Source organism: Lampris incognitus, chromosome 1, assembly GCF_029633865.1.
Source record: "Lampris incognitus isolate fLamInc1 chromosome 1, fLamInc1.hap2, whole genome shotgun sequence".
In the NCBI taxonomy this organism is placed as follows: domain Eukaryota; kingdom Metazoa; phylum Chordata; class Actinopteri; order Lampriformes; family Lampridae; genus Lampris; species Lampris incognitus.
The window spans coordinates 139,840,668-139,859,119 of record NC_079211.1 but is presented as its reverse complement, the minus strand read 5'-3'; the positions used below and the strand labels follow the sequence as shown (position 1 = coordinate 139,859,119).

The 18,452-nt window shown below is 42.9% G+C and overlaps 1 protein-coding gene across 1 annotated transcript in view; it reads left to right on the top strand.

The window, feature by feature from the left end:
- trpm3 (transient receptor potential cation channel, subfamily M, member 3) overlaps positions 1–18,452 on the top strand; it is a 244,938-nt gene that overhangs the window by 197,719 nt on the left and 28,767 nt on the right. Inside the window, exons 12-17 of the mRNA XM_056284922.1 lie at positions 236–286; positions 8,395–8,430; positions 8,624–8,764; positions 11,437–11,466; positions 13,898–14,190; positions 16,465–16,693. Coding sequence (XP_056140897.1) covers positions 236–286; positions 8,395–8,430; positions 8,624–8,764; positions 11,437–11,466; positions 13,898–14,190; positions 16,465–16,693 — 780 coding nt within the window. The remainder of the gene's footprint in view (positions 1–235; positions 287–8,394; positions 8,431–8,623; positions 8,765–11,436; positions 11,467–13,897; positions 14,191–16,464; positions 16,694–18,452) is intronic.

The following is an 18,452-nucleotide window of genomic DNA, read 5'->3' as shown; positions in this document are numbered from 1 at the left end:
CTGCATCTGTCACCGCTCTATGTCTTTTTTATGGCTGTGTACTGTACTGTATAATAAGGTACTGTATAATGTTTGGAAAAGTAATGATTATTCCCAAAATAATCATTCATGCATTTCCACATTTGGATTTGGGCATAGCCAGAGTGTGCTGCATAACATATTCTCAGTTTTGGTCAAATTAAACCATCTGTCTTTGTTGTTACTGACCACACCTGATGTGTTTTTGTTTTATCAGAGACACGGACCATCCAACACGTTGTACCACCTTGTCAGAGACGTCAAAAAGGTATTAACCACCGTTGTCATTGCTCTAACTTTGTGTGGCTGTTTAGGCATACTGTATGGGAATGTTGGCTTGAGTGTATATGTAAGAGTAGAGATGTGTTACTGCATAAGAGTTTGCTTTGCTTTTTTTCTCACATGCGTGGACGCTTAATGTACTCGTGTGCAGAATGTGTTTACTTTGTCCTTGTAAATTTAATGGGTGTCTAGATGTAGTTAGCTCTCCAGAAGCCTACTTGTCGCTGAAGATGTGCAGAAGCTGGCTTTCCTCTTTTAGCTGGAGATGCAGGCTGCAGTGGCTGTGTAGAGCTGTGCACGTTTCTCATCTCTCTCTACCCCTCTTTAGCAACCCATCCCGTTCCCTCTCTTCCCAAAGCCTCTTCCAACTCACTACTATGGCAATAAACACTGCATATTTCTCAAATGTAGCTTCAGCAATAGGACATCACTGTGAGGAAACTGAGGCCACAGTTTGTAAAGCTGACTAAGGATATGTCAATTAGCAACCGCCGAATTATTTAATGCTCTTATTATTTAATATCAGCACATCACTTTTTTAACATTTACAAGTTATACATCGTTTGTTTTGTTTTTTTAATTCAATAATAATTACTTGGTACAGAAGTCAATAACCTAGAATTACACATTCAGCACATGCTCGCTGCCAATTAGGAGTAATCCACCGTTGAGATGATGGAGAGGTCAGCATCAGCACCATTAGCAGTGAGACGGGTTCATTAATTAAAGCGTTAATGATTACAGCAATACAGCATGCTCCTATGGGAATAATTAAAAATGTTCACTGTCATAATCTCCTCTTCTTTAACCCCTCGTAGTCCTTACTTACACACATGTTTGATCTGCGGTCAGCGTAGAAAAGAATACACACTTTAGTTTACATGATGCTACACACAAATACATACAGGTACTACACAAAGAAATGCACACAACTATGCATTTTAGTGCATGGCAAAGCATTACTGTCTTCTTTATGCGCCGCTCTCTGCAAGTACCATAGTGTAGTTGTGTGTTTCTTTGTAGCATCCCAGTGTGATGCAAATTGCACTTTAGTGCTTCCCCTCAGGTTGATCCAACATCTCACTCCTGTTTTCCATCTCTCATCCCTGTCTCTCGAGGAAATTTAATCTTGTTATGAGTTAAATTTTTAGCTGTTAGTGGTTATTTTGATCCTGCAGCGGTTTTCTCCTAATGACCGCTGTCACGAGTTGGAGGTCGCACTTTATTTTACGGTACACTAACAAGATGCAACAAGCCGTACTTTCTATCAAATTAGACAAAAACTAGAAATAATGTGTTCTTCATTAGACAGTAAACAAACACACCATACACCTAGACCATGCTGTAATTAGAAACCGTGTAAAATGTCATATTAGACCCAAAATATATTATAATTAGACACTATAATACTAAATTATACTCTAATTAGAAACCAGTCACATCCGGTCGCTACTTCACAAGTACATTAATCGTCACACTGATGAGGACAGCGGAACCAACAACACTCATATTTTGTTTGTGGCTCAGATGAGCAGATCCACTGTCGCTAGGTAGCTGTCATGTACCCTGAACGACACAGGGAAGTGCAAATTCAATGAAAATTGGCTCTTCAACCAAGAGTTTGCGGCATGGCTGAAACCAGTACCAGACAATGTACATGAAGCATGCTGTATTTTGTGCAAGAAGTTTTTCAAACTTGGCACAATAGGAAGAAGCAAAACCTCTGTTTGAGGTGGCAAACATTCTGCAAGATGATCAGCCCACCACACAAGCTGAGAGAAAGGCTGGCACGGAAAAATAGCATGTTGTCCTATGAAGTGACGCTTCACTAAAAGACAAAAAACTTGATGAATGCAGTAAAATGGCTATCCTATATAGTTCTCAGCCAATTTAGCCATTTTACAGATGATTCATGATTTTTATGTTGTTTTATGTTATTGTTTTCCATATGTTCCACTCTCGAAAGTGTCGCATTTTAATTTTTTCTATTCTAACTTTTTCACTGGACCATAAATGTCACGTTTTATTTTACATTACACATTTGGGCAAAATTGTCTTTATGTGGTCGTCCCCCCCCCCGCCTCAATTTTGGTTATTGTAAAATTGGTCTTAAATTTCATTCCAAGTGGCATGAAAAAAGTCTTACAAAAGTCTTGAATCTAACTTGCCTTAAGCTGTAGGAAACCTGCTGCAGTTTATGCTACAATTCTGTTGTAATGTATCCCAAACAGTTTGAAATAAAGATAGATTGCACTTTATTTTACAGTACAGTTATGTTGTAATGTGTCAGAAATTACACTCTTTTCAGCTGCTCCCGTTAGGGGTCGCTATACCGAATCATCTTTTTCCATCTTGTCCTGTCCTCTGCATCTTCCTCTGTCACACCAGCCACCTGCATGTCCTCCCTCACCACATCCATAAACCTCCTCTTTGGCCTTCCTCTTTTCCTCTTCCCTGGCAGCTCCATATTCAGCATCCTTCTCCCAATATACCCAGCATCTCTCCTCCACACATGTCCAAGCCATCTCAATCTTGCCTCTCTTGCTTCGTCTCCAAACTGGCCAACCTGAGCTGTCCCTCTAATATACACGTTCCTAATCCTGTCCTTCTTCATCACTCCCAGTGAAAATCTTAGCATCTTCAACTCTGCCACCTCCAGCTCCACCTCCTGTCTTTTCGTCAGTGCCACTGTCTCCAAACCATATAACATAGCTTGTCCCACCATCTTGTAAACCTTCTCTTTAACTCTTGCTGGTACCCTTCTGTCACAAATCACTCCTGACACTCTTCTCCACCCACTCCACCCTTCCTGCACCTCTCTTCTGCACTCCCTGTTACTTTGCACAGTTGACCCCAAGTATTTAAACTTATACTCCTTCATCACCTCTACTCCTTGCATCCTCACCATTCCACTGTCCTCCCTCTCATTCACGCACATGTATTCTGTCTTGCTCCTACTGACTTTCATTCCTCTTCTCTTTAGTGCATACCTCCACCTCTCCAGGCTCTCCTCAACCTGCTACTCTCACTACAGATCACAATGTCATCCGCGAACATCATAGTCCATGGAGACTCCTGCTGGATCTCGTCCGTCAACCTGTCCAACACCATTGCAAACAAGAAAGAGCTCAGAGCCAATCCTTGATGTAATCCCACCTCCACCTTGAACCCATCCATCATTCCTACCTTACACCTCACCACTGTCACACTTCCTTCATACATATCTTGCACCACTCCTACATACTTCTCTGCAACTCCCGACTTCCTCATACAATACCACACCTCCTCTCTCGGCACCCTGTCATATGCTTCTCTAAATCCACAAAGACACAATGTAACTCCTGCTGACCTTCTCTATACTTCTCCATCAACATTCTCAAAGCAAATATTACATCTGTGGTGCTCTTTCATGGCATGAAACCATACTGCTGCTCGCTAATCATCACCTCTCCTCTTAACCTAGCGTCTTTTACTCTTCCTATAACTTCTTGCTGTGGCTGATCAGCAGTTCCGCACATCACCCTTATTCTTGAAAATCAGTACCCATACAGTTCTTCTCCACTCCTCGAGCTTCCTCTCACTTTCCAAGATTGTGTTAAACAATCTAGTTGAAAACCCCACTGCCATCTCTCCTAAATATCTCCATGCCTCCACAGATATGTCATCAGGACCAACCAATGTTCCATTCTTCATCCTCTTCATAGCTGCCCTCACTTCATCCTTGCTAGTCCACTGCACTCCCTGATTCTCTATCCCCACATCTTCCAACCTTCTCTCGCTCTCATTTTCTTCATTCATCCAACCCTCAAAGTACTCCTTCCTCCTTCTCAACACACTTTCCTCACTTATCAACACATTTCCATCTCTATCCTTCATCACCTTAACCTGCTGCTCATCCTTCCCAGCTCGTTCCCTCTGTGTAGCCAATCGATACAAGTCCTTTTCTCCTTCCTTGGTGTCCAACCTCTCATACAACTCGCAAATTACCCTCTGAGAAAGTCTAATAAAGGTCTAACGGTGAGAAATAAAGATGCAGTGTCCTGTCAGCTTCCATAGCTAAATGTTACTGGGGTCGACTAGTGACACGGCATTAAATGGTTGAATGTCTTAAGTGGTATGGGAGTAGTGTCGAGGAAGCATGTATGAGCCTATGTATTACTACCTACAAACTCCACGGGACCCCTGAGAACATCCAGACTACCAGAGACATGTGAAGTAGTGACCAGGTGTGATTGATTACACCAAATTAGAGTATAATTTGGTATAATAGTGTCCAAGTATAGTATATTTTGTGTCTAATATGGCATTTTATGCGGACCCTAATTACAGCATAATTTAGGTGTATATTGTCTTATTAGGGTTTCCAAAGTAACGGGGAGTGCAGAAGAGAGTGCAGGCAGGGTGGAAAAGAGTGTCAGGAGTGATTTGTGACAGAAGGGTACCAGCAAGAGTTAAAGGGAAGGTTTACAAGATGGTTGTGAGACCAGCTATGTTATATGGTTTAGAGACAGTGGCGCTGATGAAAAGACAGGAGGCGAAGCTGGAGCTGGCAGAGTTGAAGATGCTAAGATTTTCATTGGGGTGACAAAGAAGGACAGGATTAGGAACGAGTATATTAGAGGGACCGCTCAGGTTGGATGATTTGGAGACAAAGCAAGAGAGGCAAGATTGAGATGGCTTGGACATGTGTGGAGGAGAGATGCTGGGTATATTGGGAGAAGGATGCTGAATATGGAGCTGCCAGGGAAGAGGAAAAGAGGAAGGCCAAAGAGGAGGTTTATGGATGTGGTGAGGGAGGACATGCAGGTGGCTGGTGTGACAGAGGAAGATGCAGAGGACAGGACAAGATGGAAACGGATGATCCGCTGTGGCAACCCCTAACATGAACAGCTGAAAGTAGTAGTAGATTGTCTTATTAGGGTGTAACTGTTGGTTTACTGTCTAATAAAGTACATATTGTATCTAGTTTTTGTCTAATTTAATACACAGTATGGCTTGTTACGTCTATTAGTGTACCATAAAATAAAAAGCGACCCGAGAGGAGAGGGTTCTGTCCAGGTGTAGTCCTTATTTCTTCATGGGGTAATTACAGAGATGAAATTGTTAACACAAAGCAAAAAAATTTTTTTCTACGATAGCAAATGAATAGTGAGGGCTGTTCTATGATGGCAAGTTGGTAGCCAGAAATACTGATGCTAGAAGCAGTGAGCAAAACGAACGTCAAAGTCACATTCGAACAAATCATCTTCGAGTCCAATATGAATCGAGTCTCAAGTGGTATGTACCGAGTATACTGATCTGACTCATTGTACTGTCAATATACTTCGATACTTCAAATCTTGAATGTATAAAACACCAGTGAACGGGTCATGTTTGAATGCAACAGCCAAATGTTTACATGTTGAATGGGATAAGGGAGCATGTGATAAACAATACATTCAAGCATTTATTTAGGTGAATAGTACATATTTTGCCGAATGGTAAACTGTCTGTCTTTTTCAGACTTTTAACTTTCAAACTTAGTAGTCACATCAGCCGAATAATTTTATAATTTTCTCTACAAAGACACATTCTCATTGCTCCTGTTTCCACGTGACATAGTATAGAAAATTAATTTAATTATGATTATTCTATATGTCTGTATCGGTGATTTATGTTTTTTGTGTGTCTTATATATTCATATTTTGTGTGAGTGTGTGTGTGTGTGTGTGTGTGCGTGCGTGCATGCAGAGGAAATTAAATCACAGCAGCAAATTTAACAAAATTTTAAATGATCAAACTACAATAGCACATTTATTACCATTATGTTCATAGTGTTTTGCAGAGAATTGAATTTTTTAACAGTATAGGCTACTTCTGGATGTAAAAATGTAAAAAATAATGTATAACAAGGCACAATACAATTTAAATATGATGTTTTTTTCTTAATTTCTGCATAGTAAGCTACCCTGTATTGTTCATAACACAATCTAAATATAATCTGTAATACCATAGGCAAAGTATTGTTACTGTATTTCTTTCCATCGACTGGTCATCTATATGGGCTATCAGTAAACCAAGACTATACCACGACTATACCACAACTCCATATATATATATATATATATAAAGCAAGAGTGTATGTTTGTATGTTTGCTTAAAACTCCAGAAATACTCATTGTAGAACAAAAAGAAAGGTATCTTTGGAATCAGTGCTTTCCAAGGATTGCACAGTTCGAAAAATATTTCAAAAACCAAGTAAAAAATTTGATTTATTTACGAAATTTAGTTTTTATTTTGTGGCGATTTGTGGCGATTAATACACACGTTGGCAAAGAAGCTTGATGAATGGATTGAAAATTATGACATTTGAGAATTTTCGTTAATAAGATTCGTTTATTTGACATTCGTTTATCACATGTATAATAACATTTTCCCCGGGCAATGCCGGGTACCTCTGCTAGTAGTAGAATAAACAAAAGTAGAGCAGAATAAACCTTCCGAGTGAAAAGACTGTCCTCGCTGCCGGGGCTCTAAGTTCGTTAACTATGTTAGATACTTTCAATTTTATGGTTCTGTTTAAAGACAGTTATACTTCAAATCCAGTTACACTGGATTTGAAGCTTTGGCTTTACCATCACAGGGAGCTTAAAGAGGTGGGTGGCCGATTAGCATTTCAACTTGCTACATCTCTACGATGTAGGTGAAGTTCAGTGTGCACTCCATGTGAACGCTTAATGTCTGAAAAGACATGCTGCATCTGTACGTCTTTACTATGGCTGTCTCCCTACTTCAAAGGTGTAAGGTCTCACTTTTGGAGCATACTGACATAACACCAGTTAAAGCTATACTTTCAGGGTGTCCGGGTGGCGTGGCGGTCTATTCTGTTGCCTACCAAAACAGGGATTGCTGGTTCGAATCCCCGTGTTACCTCCAGCTTGGTCGGGCATCCCTACAGACACAATTGGCCGTGTCTGTGGTGGTCAGGGTGCCTTTTTTTTGTTTTTGTTTTTTGAGGGGGGGGGGACTGGGGTGAATAGCGTGAGCCTCGCAGGCACTACGTCACCCTGGCGAAACCCCTCGCTGTCAGGTGAAAAGAAGCGGCTGGCGACTCCATGTGTATCGGAGGAGGCATGTGGTAGTCTGCAGCCCTCCCCGGATCGGCAGAGGGCTGGAGCAGTGACCGGGACAGCTCGGAAAATAGGTTAATTGGCCAAGTACAATTGGGGAGAAAATTAAAAAGAAAAATATAAACTTCAAGAGGATATAGAGAAGAAGTTCAGGGAATGGAGGCAAGCCGGCAAGGGTTGGTGAGGGATGATGAGAGTGTTGTAGTACCGGAGTCGCAGGAGGGGGGGCGGTACAGTTCAAAGGGGTCAGACCCTGTGTTGTCAGGTTAACAACTGCACAATCTGGGATCTGTCTTGGGTGACAAAGAGGAGCAAACAAGTCCTGGGATACCCATAGTCCTCTGGTGAGATGATCCTTTCCCTTCAGGCTTGTTAGTGATCTGTCCATGTTTCCATGCTTATGGCCCCCGTCCTCCAGGCTGAGTCATTACTGCTCAATCTGTCACTTTTTTTCCCTCTCTCTCTCTCTCACTTTTGTAACTCTGTCTCTCTCTCCGACTGCACTGAACCCCTCTGAAAAGATCTCATTATTTCCCTAAATGCAAATTAAGACATTAATCATTCAATTTAAATTTTTTTTGTTTTTTTTGTTATGTTCCTCAAGACATATGCCTTGCTTTAAACTTGATGATTTTATATCCTGTCTACCTCCTGCCCTCCTCCTTTGGCTCCACAATAAAACGAGTAATACCTCTGATGTCTGTCCTAGGGCTCCCTTGTCCACAGCATTGTAAAAGTTTAAGGTTTGAGATCAAACCCAGGAACAGAGGAGTATAAGCCCTTACATCCAAAGCTATTCTCCAAATATGAAATATGGATGGGGATTCATTCATATTCATATTTCGGGTAAAGTCCGGAGTTCTTGACAGAAAAACCGAAGCAGAGATCTTATCTGAGGGTTTCTGTGCCCCCCCCCCAATCTTCCTTTTGCTGTTCCCGCTGCTTTTGTGCCGACTACTCACTGACCTTGTGTGTTTTTTCCAAGCGAGAATATCCAGGTTTCAGTTGGATCTACTTCAAGGTGAATCCGAAAATCACATTTTCTTTTATAGCCAAAAAAAGAAAACAGAAAAGTTTAAAGTGGATTTTATGAAGTGAGTGTGTATGATTTCTGGGAATTTCTTTGTATCCTTCCTTCTCGTTTACCTTTCTTTATGGATCAGTTGTTATGGACTCGAGCAGTTGATGCCTTGAAAAAATGTCTTACTCTGCAGGGGAACTTGCCTCCGGACTACCGCATTAGCCTCATTGACATTGGACTGGTCATCGAATACCTTATGGGAGGTGCATACCGGTGTAACTACACCCGGAAGAGATTCAGAACGCTGTACCACAACCTCTTTGGACCCAAGAGAGTGAGTGGATGACCCTTAACTACATTTCATGACACCATTTAATGCCTTGTATTTTATAAGGAAAGTCCTGTTGGCATTGAAATTGTGGTGATTTTAATCCAACTGCCCCTGGACTAGGAAGAGCAGATTCTCTCTATACAGTAAGACACTTCACCTGAAACAGACTGTGTGCCCCTGAGCAAGCTTCATCTTTTTACTGCCAACAGTATAGTAGCATGCATGTGCATTGCATGACTGACTAAACTAAAATGGAGCAGGAAGTAGACAAACATACTGTCACTGGTTGCGTGGACTGGTGTGGGACATGATATATGATGTCTCGAATTGTTTGAGCCTTATGATATGATGTTATTTTTATGTTGTTAATTGTATCATGGTGTCTCTGCTGTATGAGAAGATGAAACAAGGACATTATTTTTGCTAACAACGGGTCGTCTTTATGCACACTTGAAAATATTTGATAAATAACTGCATAACGGGAATAACTTGTCTGGAAAGGGAACGCTGTCCACCAGTGACTGCTTGGTGTGTACATCCTATCATTTAATTGTGTGTGTGTGTGTGTGTGTGTGTGTGTGTGTGTGTGTGTGTGTGTGTGTGTGTGTGTGTGTGTGTGTGTGTGTGCACTGACAATGCACAATCAGCAAAAAATACCATCATGATGGGGCTGTCTGGGTAGCGTAGTCGTCTATTCCGTTGCCTACCAACACGGGGCTCTCTGGTTTGAATCCCCATGTTACCTCCGGCTTAATCGGGCGTCCCTACAGACACAATTGGCTGTGTCTGCGGGTGGGAAGCCAGATGTGGGTGTGTGTCCTGGTGGTTGCATTAGCGCCTCCTCTGGTCGGTTGGGGCACCTGTTCGGGGGGGGGGGACTGGTGAGAATGGCGTGATCCTCCCACGCGCTACGTCCCCCTGGCGAAACTCCTCACTGTCAGGTGAAAAGAAGCAGCTGGCGACTCCACATGTATTGGAGGAGGCATGTGGTAGTCTGCAGCCCTCCCCGGATCGGCAGACGGGGTGGAGCAGTGACCGGGACAGCTCGGGAGAGCGGGGTAATTGGACAGATACAATTCAGGAGAGAAAAAAAGTGGGAAAATCCACAAAAAAAAAACATCATGATACTAAAGATAGAGTGTTGGTTTCATATATTTACCATTCAGTGAATCCGTACACAGTGCCCCAACTGAGCTAGCATTAGCAGAGGCCAAAGGAAGAAGCCCATCTCCACATAGTCTCCAGTCCAATATCGAGAAGGACACCACACATGAAGAACTTGGCTGGTAACACCAAACATCAATAGTGTTCTCAGTGCAACGGATTAAACTTCCAAGTTCTAGTTATTTCCATGAAGAGCACCATGAGCATTATGTCATTGTTTTTTTCCCACATTCACAGTTCATTATGTAAGCATTTTAGAGGCAGACTCGATAAGTTCTCATGTTCTATTCTGTGACTCTTACTACGTAATGACTGACTACGTAATGACTGACTATGTAATGACTCTGACTATGTAATGACTGACTACGTAATGACTCGTACTATGTACTGACTCTAACTATGTAATGACTGACTACGTAATGACTCTGACTACGTAACGACTCTGACCATGTAATGACTCTGACTACGTAATGACTTTGACTACGTAATGACTCTTACTACGTAATGACTCTGACTACATAATGACTGACTACGTAATGACTCTTACTACGTAATGACTTTGACTACATAATGACTCTGACTACATAATTCTCCCACTCTGCTCCAGTGCCTTGCACATCGCATGTGATGGAAATAGACTTGTGTGCAGCTGTGGCTGATACACTGAATTTATGCTCAACACTGATCCTCCGTGTGTGTGTGTGTGTGTGTGTGTGTGTGTGTGTGTGTGTGTGTGTGTGTGTGTGTGTGTGTGTGTGTGTGTGTGTGTGTGTTTTCCCTGTAACAACAACAAAGCATCTAAAAAGACGATTGAAAAGGGATGGAAAGGAAAGCAAAACAGATGGACAGTGACTGAGCATGCAAAGAAAAATCGGAGAGCGAGAGAGAGGGAGAGAGAAGGAGGGGGATAAGAAAAATATGGGGGAGAGAAGGAGAGAGAAGATGAGAGTGAGGAATTTCTCTTTACTTTAATGTGATCTGATTTGGTATAATTTGGGCTTCCTTTTTAGCAGAAGTGAAATTGTGAACACGTGGTCCCTCTCTTTCTCACACAGGAGTGCACAATCACTAAGAACAAAGCCTCAAAATAGATGCAGATATCAACATCCCCACAGGAGGCCGGGGCTATTTTTAACAACTCGGATAGATGGTTCATGAATGCATAATTCATACATGCCCTGCTTTAATACAGATGCACAGTACTGTATGTACCATACTAACCATACATGCACTTAGCCTTAATACACACAACCACACAAACACACTCACATAAACACACACGAGCAAGGTAGTCGGTATATGTGTAGTCAGTTGTCAGGCATAAATTCAGAACCAAAGCCAGGTCTTGTTCCTACCATAGTACAATAGCCATTGCATGCAAGTTACCAGCTTACTGTTGTGTATGTGCAGTATACTTCAGCCAGTCTGTTCTCTGTTATGTTTAAACCACATGATGAAATACATCTGACAAGCACTTGTTCTTTCTGTTCACATCTGTGTTGTTCTTTTAGCCCAAAGCCCTGAAGCTGCTTGGGATGGAGGTGAGTTGATGGAGATTGTTATTGTTTATTCGTTGTCAGTCTTGTCCTTGTCTAAAAGCATCGAAAAACTTCTCATAACATGGGTGTATACACAATCTGCAGGCTCTGAGCAACAAAAAAAAAGCTGGTGGGTGCTTGTGCTGTACCTTGCTGTGTTTAAAAGGAAGATCTTGAGGTGTGCTTGATCACTTTTGCAGGTGATGTGTCTGCTTTTGGGCCAGTTCAATGCAGTCCCTCAAGTGAAGTTGATGAAACACTTCAAGTATGTAGCGAATTCAAGGGGGGAAGCCGGGAACTGCTGAGCCGGGACACGAACCTGGCTCTCCCACGCCACGGGCGACTACGTTAAGCAGTCGGCTAAAGGGTCCGACCCGTTAGCCAACCAGCTAGCGAGTCAACTCATTCGTGATCGTCCCCGTGCTTCAGCATTACCAGCTCCCTCACACCTCTGGGCGCACGCGCTTCCAATGGCTTCACGGTCTCACCGTCCCACTTCTGACACCAATGTACTGAATTCGGCGGGCAGCTGGGAACCGCCGCAGCCGGGACGCGAACCCGGGTCGGACCCTTTAGTCGACTGGTCAATGTAGTCGCCCGTTGTGCGGGAGACCCAGCTGCGGCGGTCCCCCGGCTGCCGCCCGAATTCGCTACAAGTATTTTGCATATCTGAAGTAAATTTACTTATAAATTCATTTTTCTCGATCTGGTGAGAACCCATTAGAGTTTATCACTGTCTAATTGATCAGTGACTAAACGCTTTATGAAATGTTGTCTCGTGCTATCTGGCGGAGCACATCCGTTACATTTGGTTGAATGGGTAATGACTGACACAACAACATTACATAACCGCTTACACAGCTTCGTGCACTAGTTCACATCCCGTGAAGTATTACCAGAATTACAAAACTTTTATCACGGCATATGTCTGCAGTTTCCTCTGAAGTATTTATATCGAACATATACGTTGTCGTCTACGTGTTTGAAATCCGTCACTCACGATGGCTTTCGCTCATTGTGTCATTCTTTCTTGCTAGGTGAGTGCGTTTTCTGTTCAGCTGACGACTAATTCATCGCAGTAGTCTGAGACGGGGTTTCTTTGACTGAAACGTCTGCCCGATCTGGCCAAAAGATGGCGGCAGCACCGAAAGCGCTGAGCACAGTCCATCAGTTGTCTGTATGTGACTGACTCGCGACAGTCTCTTACCTGTCGGCGTGAAACTAGCGGCCTTAGAGCGTGTCTATCAGAGGCAGTCTAGCGAGGCGAAAGCCCCCAACTAATCCAGCTGTGACAAGCAGTGTCACACTGGGGATCTGGCCTCTGGTGGAGGACTATGTTTAATTAGTAAGACAGGAAAAGTACTGAGGTAAAAAGTATTACATCTAATGAAAAATATATGAGGCCATGGCTGTTTAATAGCCCCTTAAAAGTTGCTTTGTAAATGCTGCACGCTGTACCCTGCCTCTGGCTTCAGTGACTTCCTCTGCATCAGACTTATTCTCACCATTTGGAGAAGTTGTTTTTGTGGGGTGTAAAGACTTGTACTGTATTTTGCAATACTTAATAAGGGAATCCCACATTTGGTAATGCAACCAGACAAAATGCGACTGAACCCAGGGACCCTTTGGGGCTTGGAGATAAAGGCATAAACCACATCTCTAGGGCCACTCCTCCTATTTCCAAATAGAATCGAGGATTTGACTCAAGTGTACAGTAGAGGCTAAAATTTGATTGATTGAGCTTTTTCTGTGAATGGCCATGTATCCATAATTTTCCTATGCTCGGTCAGCTGAATGCTCCTTGTCAGGCTGTCTGCCTGGGTTTTGAACCTGATTGTTGGGCTATAACATCATATGTTCATGTGTTCTGCCACCACTGACATCATGTCATCAAAAATCACCCCCAAAGGCGTCCGGGTAGCGTAGCGGTCTATTCCGTTGCCTACAAACACAAGGATCGCTGGTTCGAATCCGCGTGTTACCTCCGGCTTGGTCGGGTGTTCCTACAGACACAATTGGCCGTGTCTGTGGGTGGGAAGCCGGACGTGGGTATGTGTCCTGGTTGCTGCACTAGCATCTCCTCTGGTCGGTCGGGGCGCCTGTTCAGGGGGGAGCGGGAACTGTGGGGAATAGCATGATCCTCCCAGGTGCTATGTCCCCCTGGCAAAACTTCTCACTGTCAGGTGAAAAGAAGTGGCTGGTGACGCCACATGTATCCGAGGAGGCATGTGGTAGTCTGCAGCCCTCCCCAGATCGGCAGAGGGGGTGGAGCAGCGACCGGGACGGCTCGGAAGAGTGGGGTAATTGGCCAAGTACAATTTGGACAAAAAGGGGGAAACTCCTGAGGGAAAAAAAAAAAATCACCCCCAAAATGATCTGGAAACCTGTCCTATTTCTTTTTTCCTCTCTCCCACTCATCATGGATCTCCACCAGGATGACATGCCGATCCGCAGAGGTCGTCAAAAGACAACCCGTAAACGAGAGGAGGAGGTGGACATTGATTTGGATGACCCAGAGATCAACCACTTCCCCTTCCCATTTCATGAGCTGATGGTGTGGGCCGTTTTGATGAAACGACAGAAGATGGCGCTGTTCTTTTGGCAGCATGGTGAAGAGGCCATGGCCAAGGCCCTCGTAGCCTGCAAGCTTTGCAAGGCCATGGCCCATGAAGCCTCTGAGAATGACATGGTGGATGACATCTCACAGGAACTCAACCACAACTCCAGGTTGTTGCCAAGGAAGACTGTGTGCATCCTGTGTGTGCAACACACAAAAAGACACACACACCCACGCACACACACAAAATATACACATCTGCTTCTATGCATTCATATACATACAAGCATAAACATTGTACATATTTAACGTAATTGTATAAGTACAATATAATTTTAATATACGGTACATATTTTAGTTTATTAATTTATGCATTCATTAAAATGTTTAATAAAGTTATAATAATTATACAAAAATACAAAATATGATTTACACTTTCACGCACTCATATCATATCATTGGGCGGCACGGTGGCCCAGTGTTGCCTCACAGCAAGAAGGTCCTGGGTTTGAACCCCAGGGTTGTCCAACCTTGGGGGTCATCCCTGGTCATAACTCTGTGTGGAGTTTGCATGTTCTCCCCATGTCTGTGGTGGGTTTTCTGCGGGTGCTCCATGTCTCCCCCACCATCAAAAGACATGCATGTTAGGGTTAGTACCCCTGTCTATGCCCCTGACCGAGGCATGGCAAGACGAACCGAAGTTGGTCCCCGGGTGCTGCACGGCGGCTGCTGACTGCTCCTAGCCACACAGCTAGGATGGGTTAAAACAGAGCGCAGTTTCTCTACGGGGATCAATTAAAGTATCTCAGAATAATTTTTGAAATAAATTAAAATATTGTTCACTGTATGGTTTAACAGAGAAATGCGATCCAAACTTGCTCCAAGGGAGAGGGGTGGTTTCTTTAGACCCGAAGAAGACTTAAATCATGGAAAGTTTTCTTCTCTAAATGATTAATGCAGAGTTGAGCTGAGATTCCAGACTGGAACAGTGTCAGACCACACACCCCAACATATACTGTGTTAGCCAGACAAAATGCACATATACACATGCGTACATCTTTCATCCTACAGCCTGGCCTGCTTTAGATGCTCGCAGCGCCCACAGGTTTTATGACACACACAGATAAATCTCATGAAAGGCATCATCTTTACTTATTTGCTTGCATGTCAGAGCAAGGTAATGACCAAGAGATAAAAATGCAGGTTTGGGGCTTGCATACCTTAGGGCTGTGCGATATGACCAAAATCTCATACCACGGTCATCATATCACGGTAACGATACATATCACAATGTGGGTCATTCATATTACGATAACGATACATATCACAATATGGGTCATTCATATCACGATAACAATACATATCACGATATGGGTCATTCATATGACGATAACGATAATATCACGATGTAGGTCATTCATATCGCAATAATGATACACATCATGATATAGGTGAATCATATCACGATAACGATACATATCACGATGTAGGTCATTCATATCACGATAACGATACATGTCACGATATAGGTCATTCATATCATGATAACAATACATATCACGATATAGGTCATTCGTATCACGATAATGATACATATCCCGATGTAAGTCATTCATATAACAATAACGATACATAGTATCATGATATAGGTCGTTCATATCACGATATAGGTCATTCATATCACGACAATGATACATATCACGATATAGGTCATTCATATCACGATAATGATACATGCAAATTTCCTGCCTGCGTCCGTGCTGTGCAAAGAGTGGAAAAGGTCCTCCGAATGACGAAAAGTATTACTGTAAAGAGTGTGATTTGCGACACAACAAAATAAACGATAGAGATGAATATGAAATGATAGACGTTTTCTATCGTCACACAATATATATTTATATATATCACGTCATGTCGCACAGCCCTAGCATATCTAGACTTTTTTGCTATTTGACTGGTTTACTTGGAAAAGCTCAATACACAACATCCATTTTTTTCTTCATGTGCGTACCTGTGTGTTTGTGCATTTGTCATGTATTTGTATTTTGTCCAACTGCATAATGTTTACTCCACTGAATGCTGTATTTGGCACATGGTGCTATATTCCATATGCAAACATGCATACATGCACAGCACACATAAAGCCACAAAAAAACAACCATGTATCACATAAAATTGGGCATCTGCACTCCAGAGAGTGGGGTCTGCCAGTGATTAATAAACATGGCTAATAGCCTTGTTTTGAGACATTATACTACATGTTCACTGTGGCTTGTCTGCTGCTTTTGTGGTCTCATATGTCAAAACAGGCACATCTGAACTTCCAGTTCTCTAGTGATAAATTCTTTGACAGTTTCTTTAATGAATGTGGTGAACTACAATAAATTCCTCTCTGTGTTGATGTCTCTGTGTGCCTGTATCTGCCCATGTATGTCTTGTTTCAGAGAGTTTGGCCAGCTTGCAGTGGAGCTCCTAGACCAGTCCTATAAACAGGATGAACAGATGGCCATGAAGCTGTTGACATACGAACTGAAGAACTGGAGCAATGCTACCTGTCTGCAGCTGGCAGTAGCCGCCAAACACAGAGACTTCATTGCTCATACCTGCAGTCAGATGCTGCTGACTGACATGTGGATGGGACGCCTGCGTATGCGCAAAAACTCGGGTCTGAAGGTAGTGTGTGTGCGTGCGTGTGTGTGTGTAGGGTGGGGTTATTGGAGAAGGAATTATTGGAGAAAGAATTCCATTGTCAATAAAAAAGACTGGGAAATCCGTCTAGAATGTAAACATTTTGGTATGAAGGTCAAAGTGGTACAGTCAATGAGGGTTAGAACAGATTAAGCCCCATTAGTGTGAAGCCCCTGAGAGAAAGACCGCCGACGACATAACCATACACTTCACAGTATCTTAAGCAGAAGTGGAACCATACACTTCAGTGTCTTAAGCAGAAGTGGAACCGTACACTTCATAGGGACTTAAGAAGAAGTGGAACCACACACTTCACAGGGACTTCAGAAGAAGTGGTGAGGTCACATTCGCCTATACAGGTTTCACCAAACAGTCACCAAAGCAAATCTCTGGGCTGACTGGAAAGAATCTGGTCGGTCAGAGTGAATGTAAAACACTTTTCCTCCCCCGACAAGCTGTCAGAGTGCCTCTGAGTCAGGCACTTAAAATCCAAATGCTTTAGTGGAGCTAACAAGAGTGTGCATGCTAAGTCCACTCACATATGAAGGTTTTAAAGACTTTTTAAATCAATACGTCTATCTCATGAAGCTACGTAAGTTTAAGCTCTTGTTGGAATTCATGGTAATTAAAGTAGGTATGTTTGCATAAGTTTGAGCAAATCTAAAGAAGATGTGATAGGAATTTTCTTTGGCCTCATTCACATTAGAGCTAACTATGGTTGTCACTCCCCATTTTAGAACTTAATCCAGTCAAGTTACAACTCATTCCAGTGATGAATGGGAGGGACGGCCGGTAGTAATGAGTCCTGCTGGAAACAGGTAGTGACAACTGAAGTTGACTCCAGTTTCTTTGCAAACAAACTTGGCAGTACGTGTGTGGATGGGAATGGTAAATTGACAACTAGTAGTTGATGTGCACTAATTAACTGCACAACACTCCTGAATGTTTCAACCCCCTTCAAATCAATTGCAGGTGGGTAGAATGTGGTTCACCTTGGACAACTCTTTTATGGGCAGATTCTTTGTTTTGCTGCATTTTCTGCCAGAGAAGACATGAAAACATGTCTTCCACGGCTTCTCTTGGCAGAAAATAAGAAAAACTTGAAGGGCCATCTCCATATTTGTTGATACTGAAGATCACGTTTGTGTTCGAGCGACATTTGAAATTCGAGAATTATGTTCAGATATCACATACAAATCAAATATCATGCTATCACAAACTTACTGACAGCACTGTATACAGGAGCAAGTCCTGTTAGCCCCACGCGCTACGTGTCCCTGGCGAAACTACTCACTGTCAGGTGAAAAGAAGCGGCTGGTGACTCCACATGTATCGGAGGAGACATGTAGTAGTCTGCAGCCCTCCCCGGATCAGTAGAGGGGGTGGAGTAGCGACCGGGACAGCTCAGAGAGTGGGGTGATTGGCCAGGTACAATTGGGGAGAACAAAGGAGAAAAATTTTGAAAAATTTAAAAAAATATGCATGTGTATGGCTATAGAACATGAGCAATTCCAATAAATAACTTTGGTTGTCAAGCCCAAAGATGCAAATATGAATGGGGCCTTTGTATCTCATGCACATACACTCACTGGCCACTTTATTAGGTACACCTTGCTAGTACCGGGTTGGACCCCCTTTTGTCTTCAGAACTGCCTTAATCCTTCGTGGCATAGATTCAACAAGGTACTGGAAACATTCCTCAGAGAGTTTGGTCCATATTGACATGATAGCATCACGCAGTTGC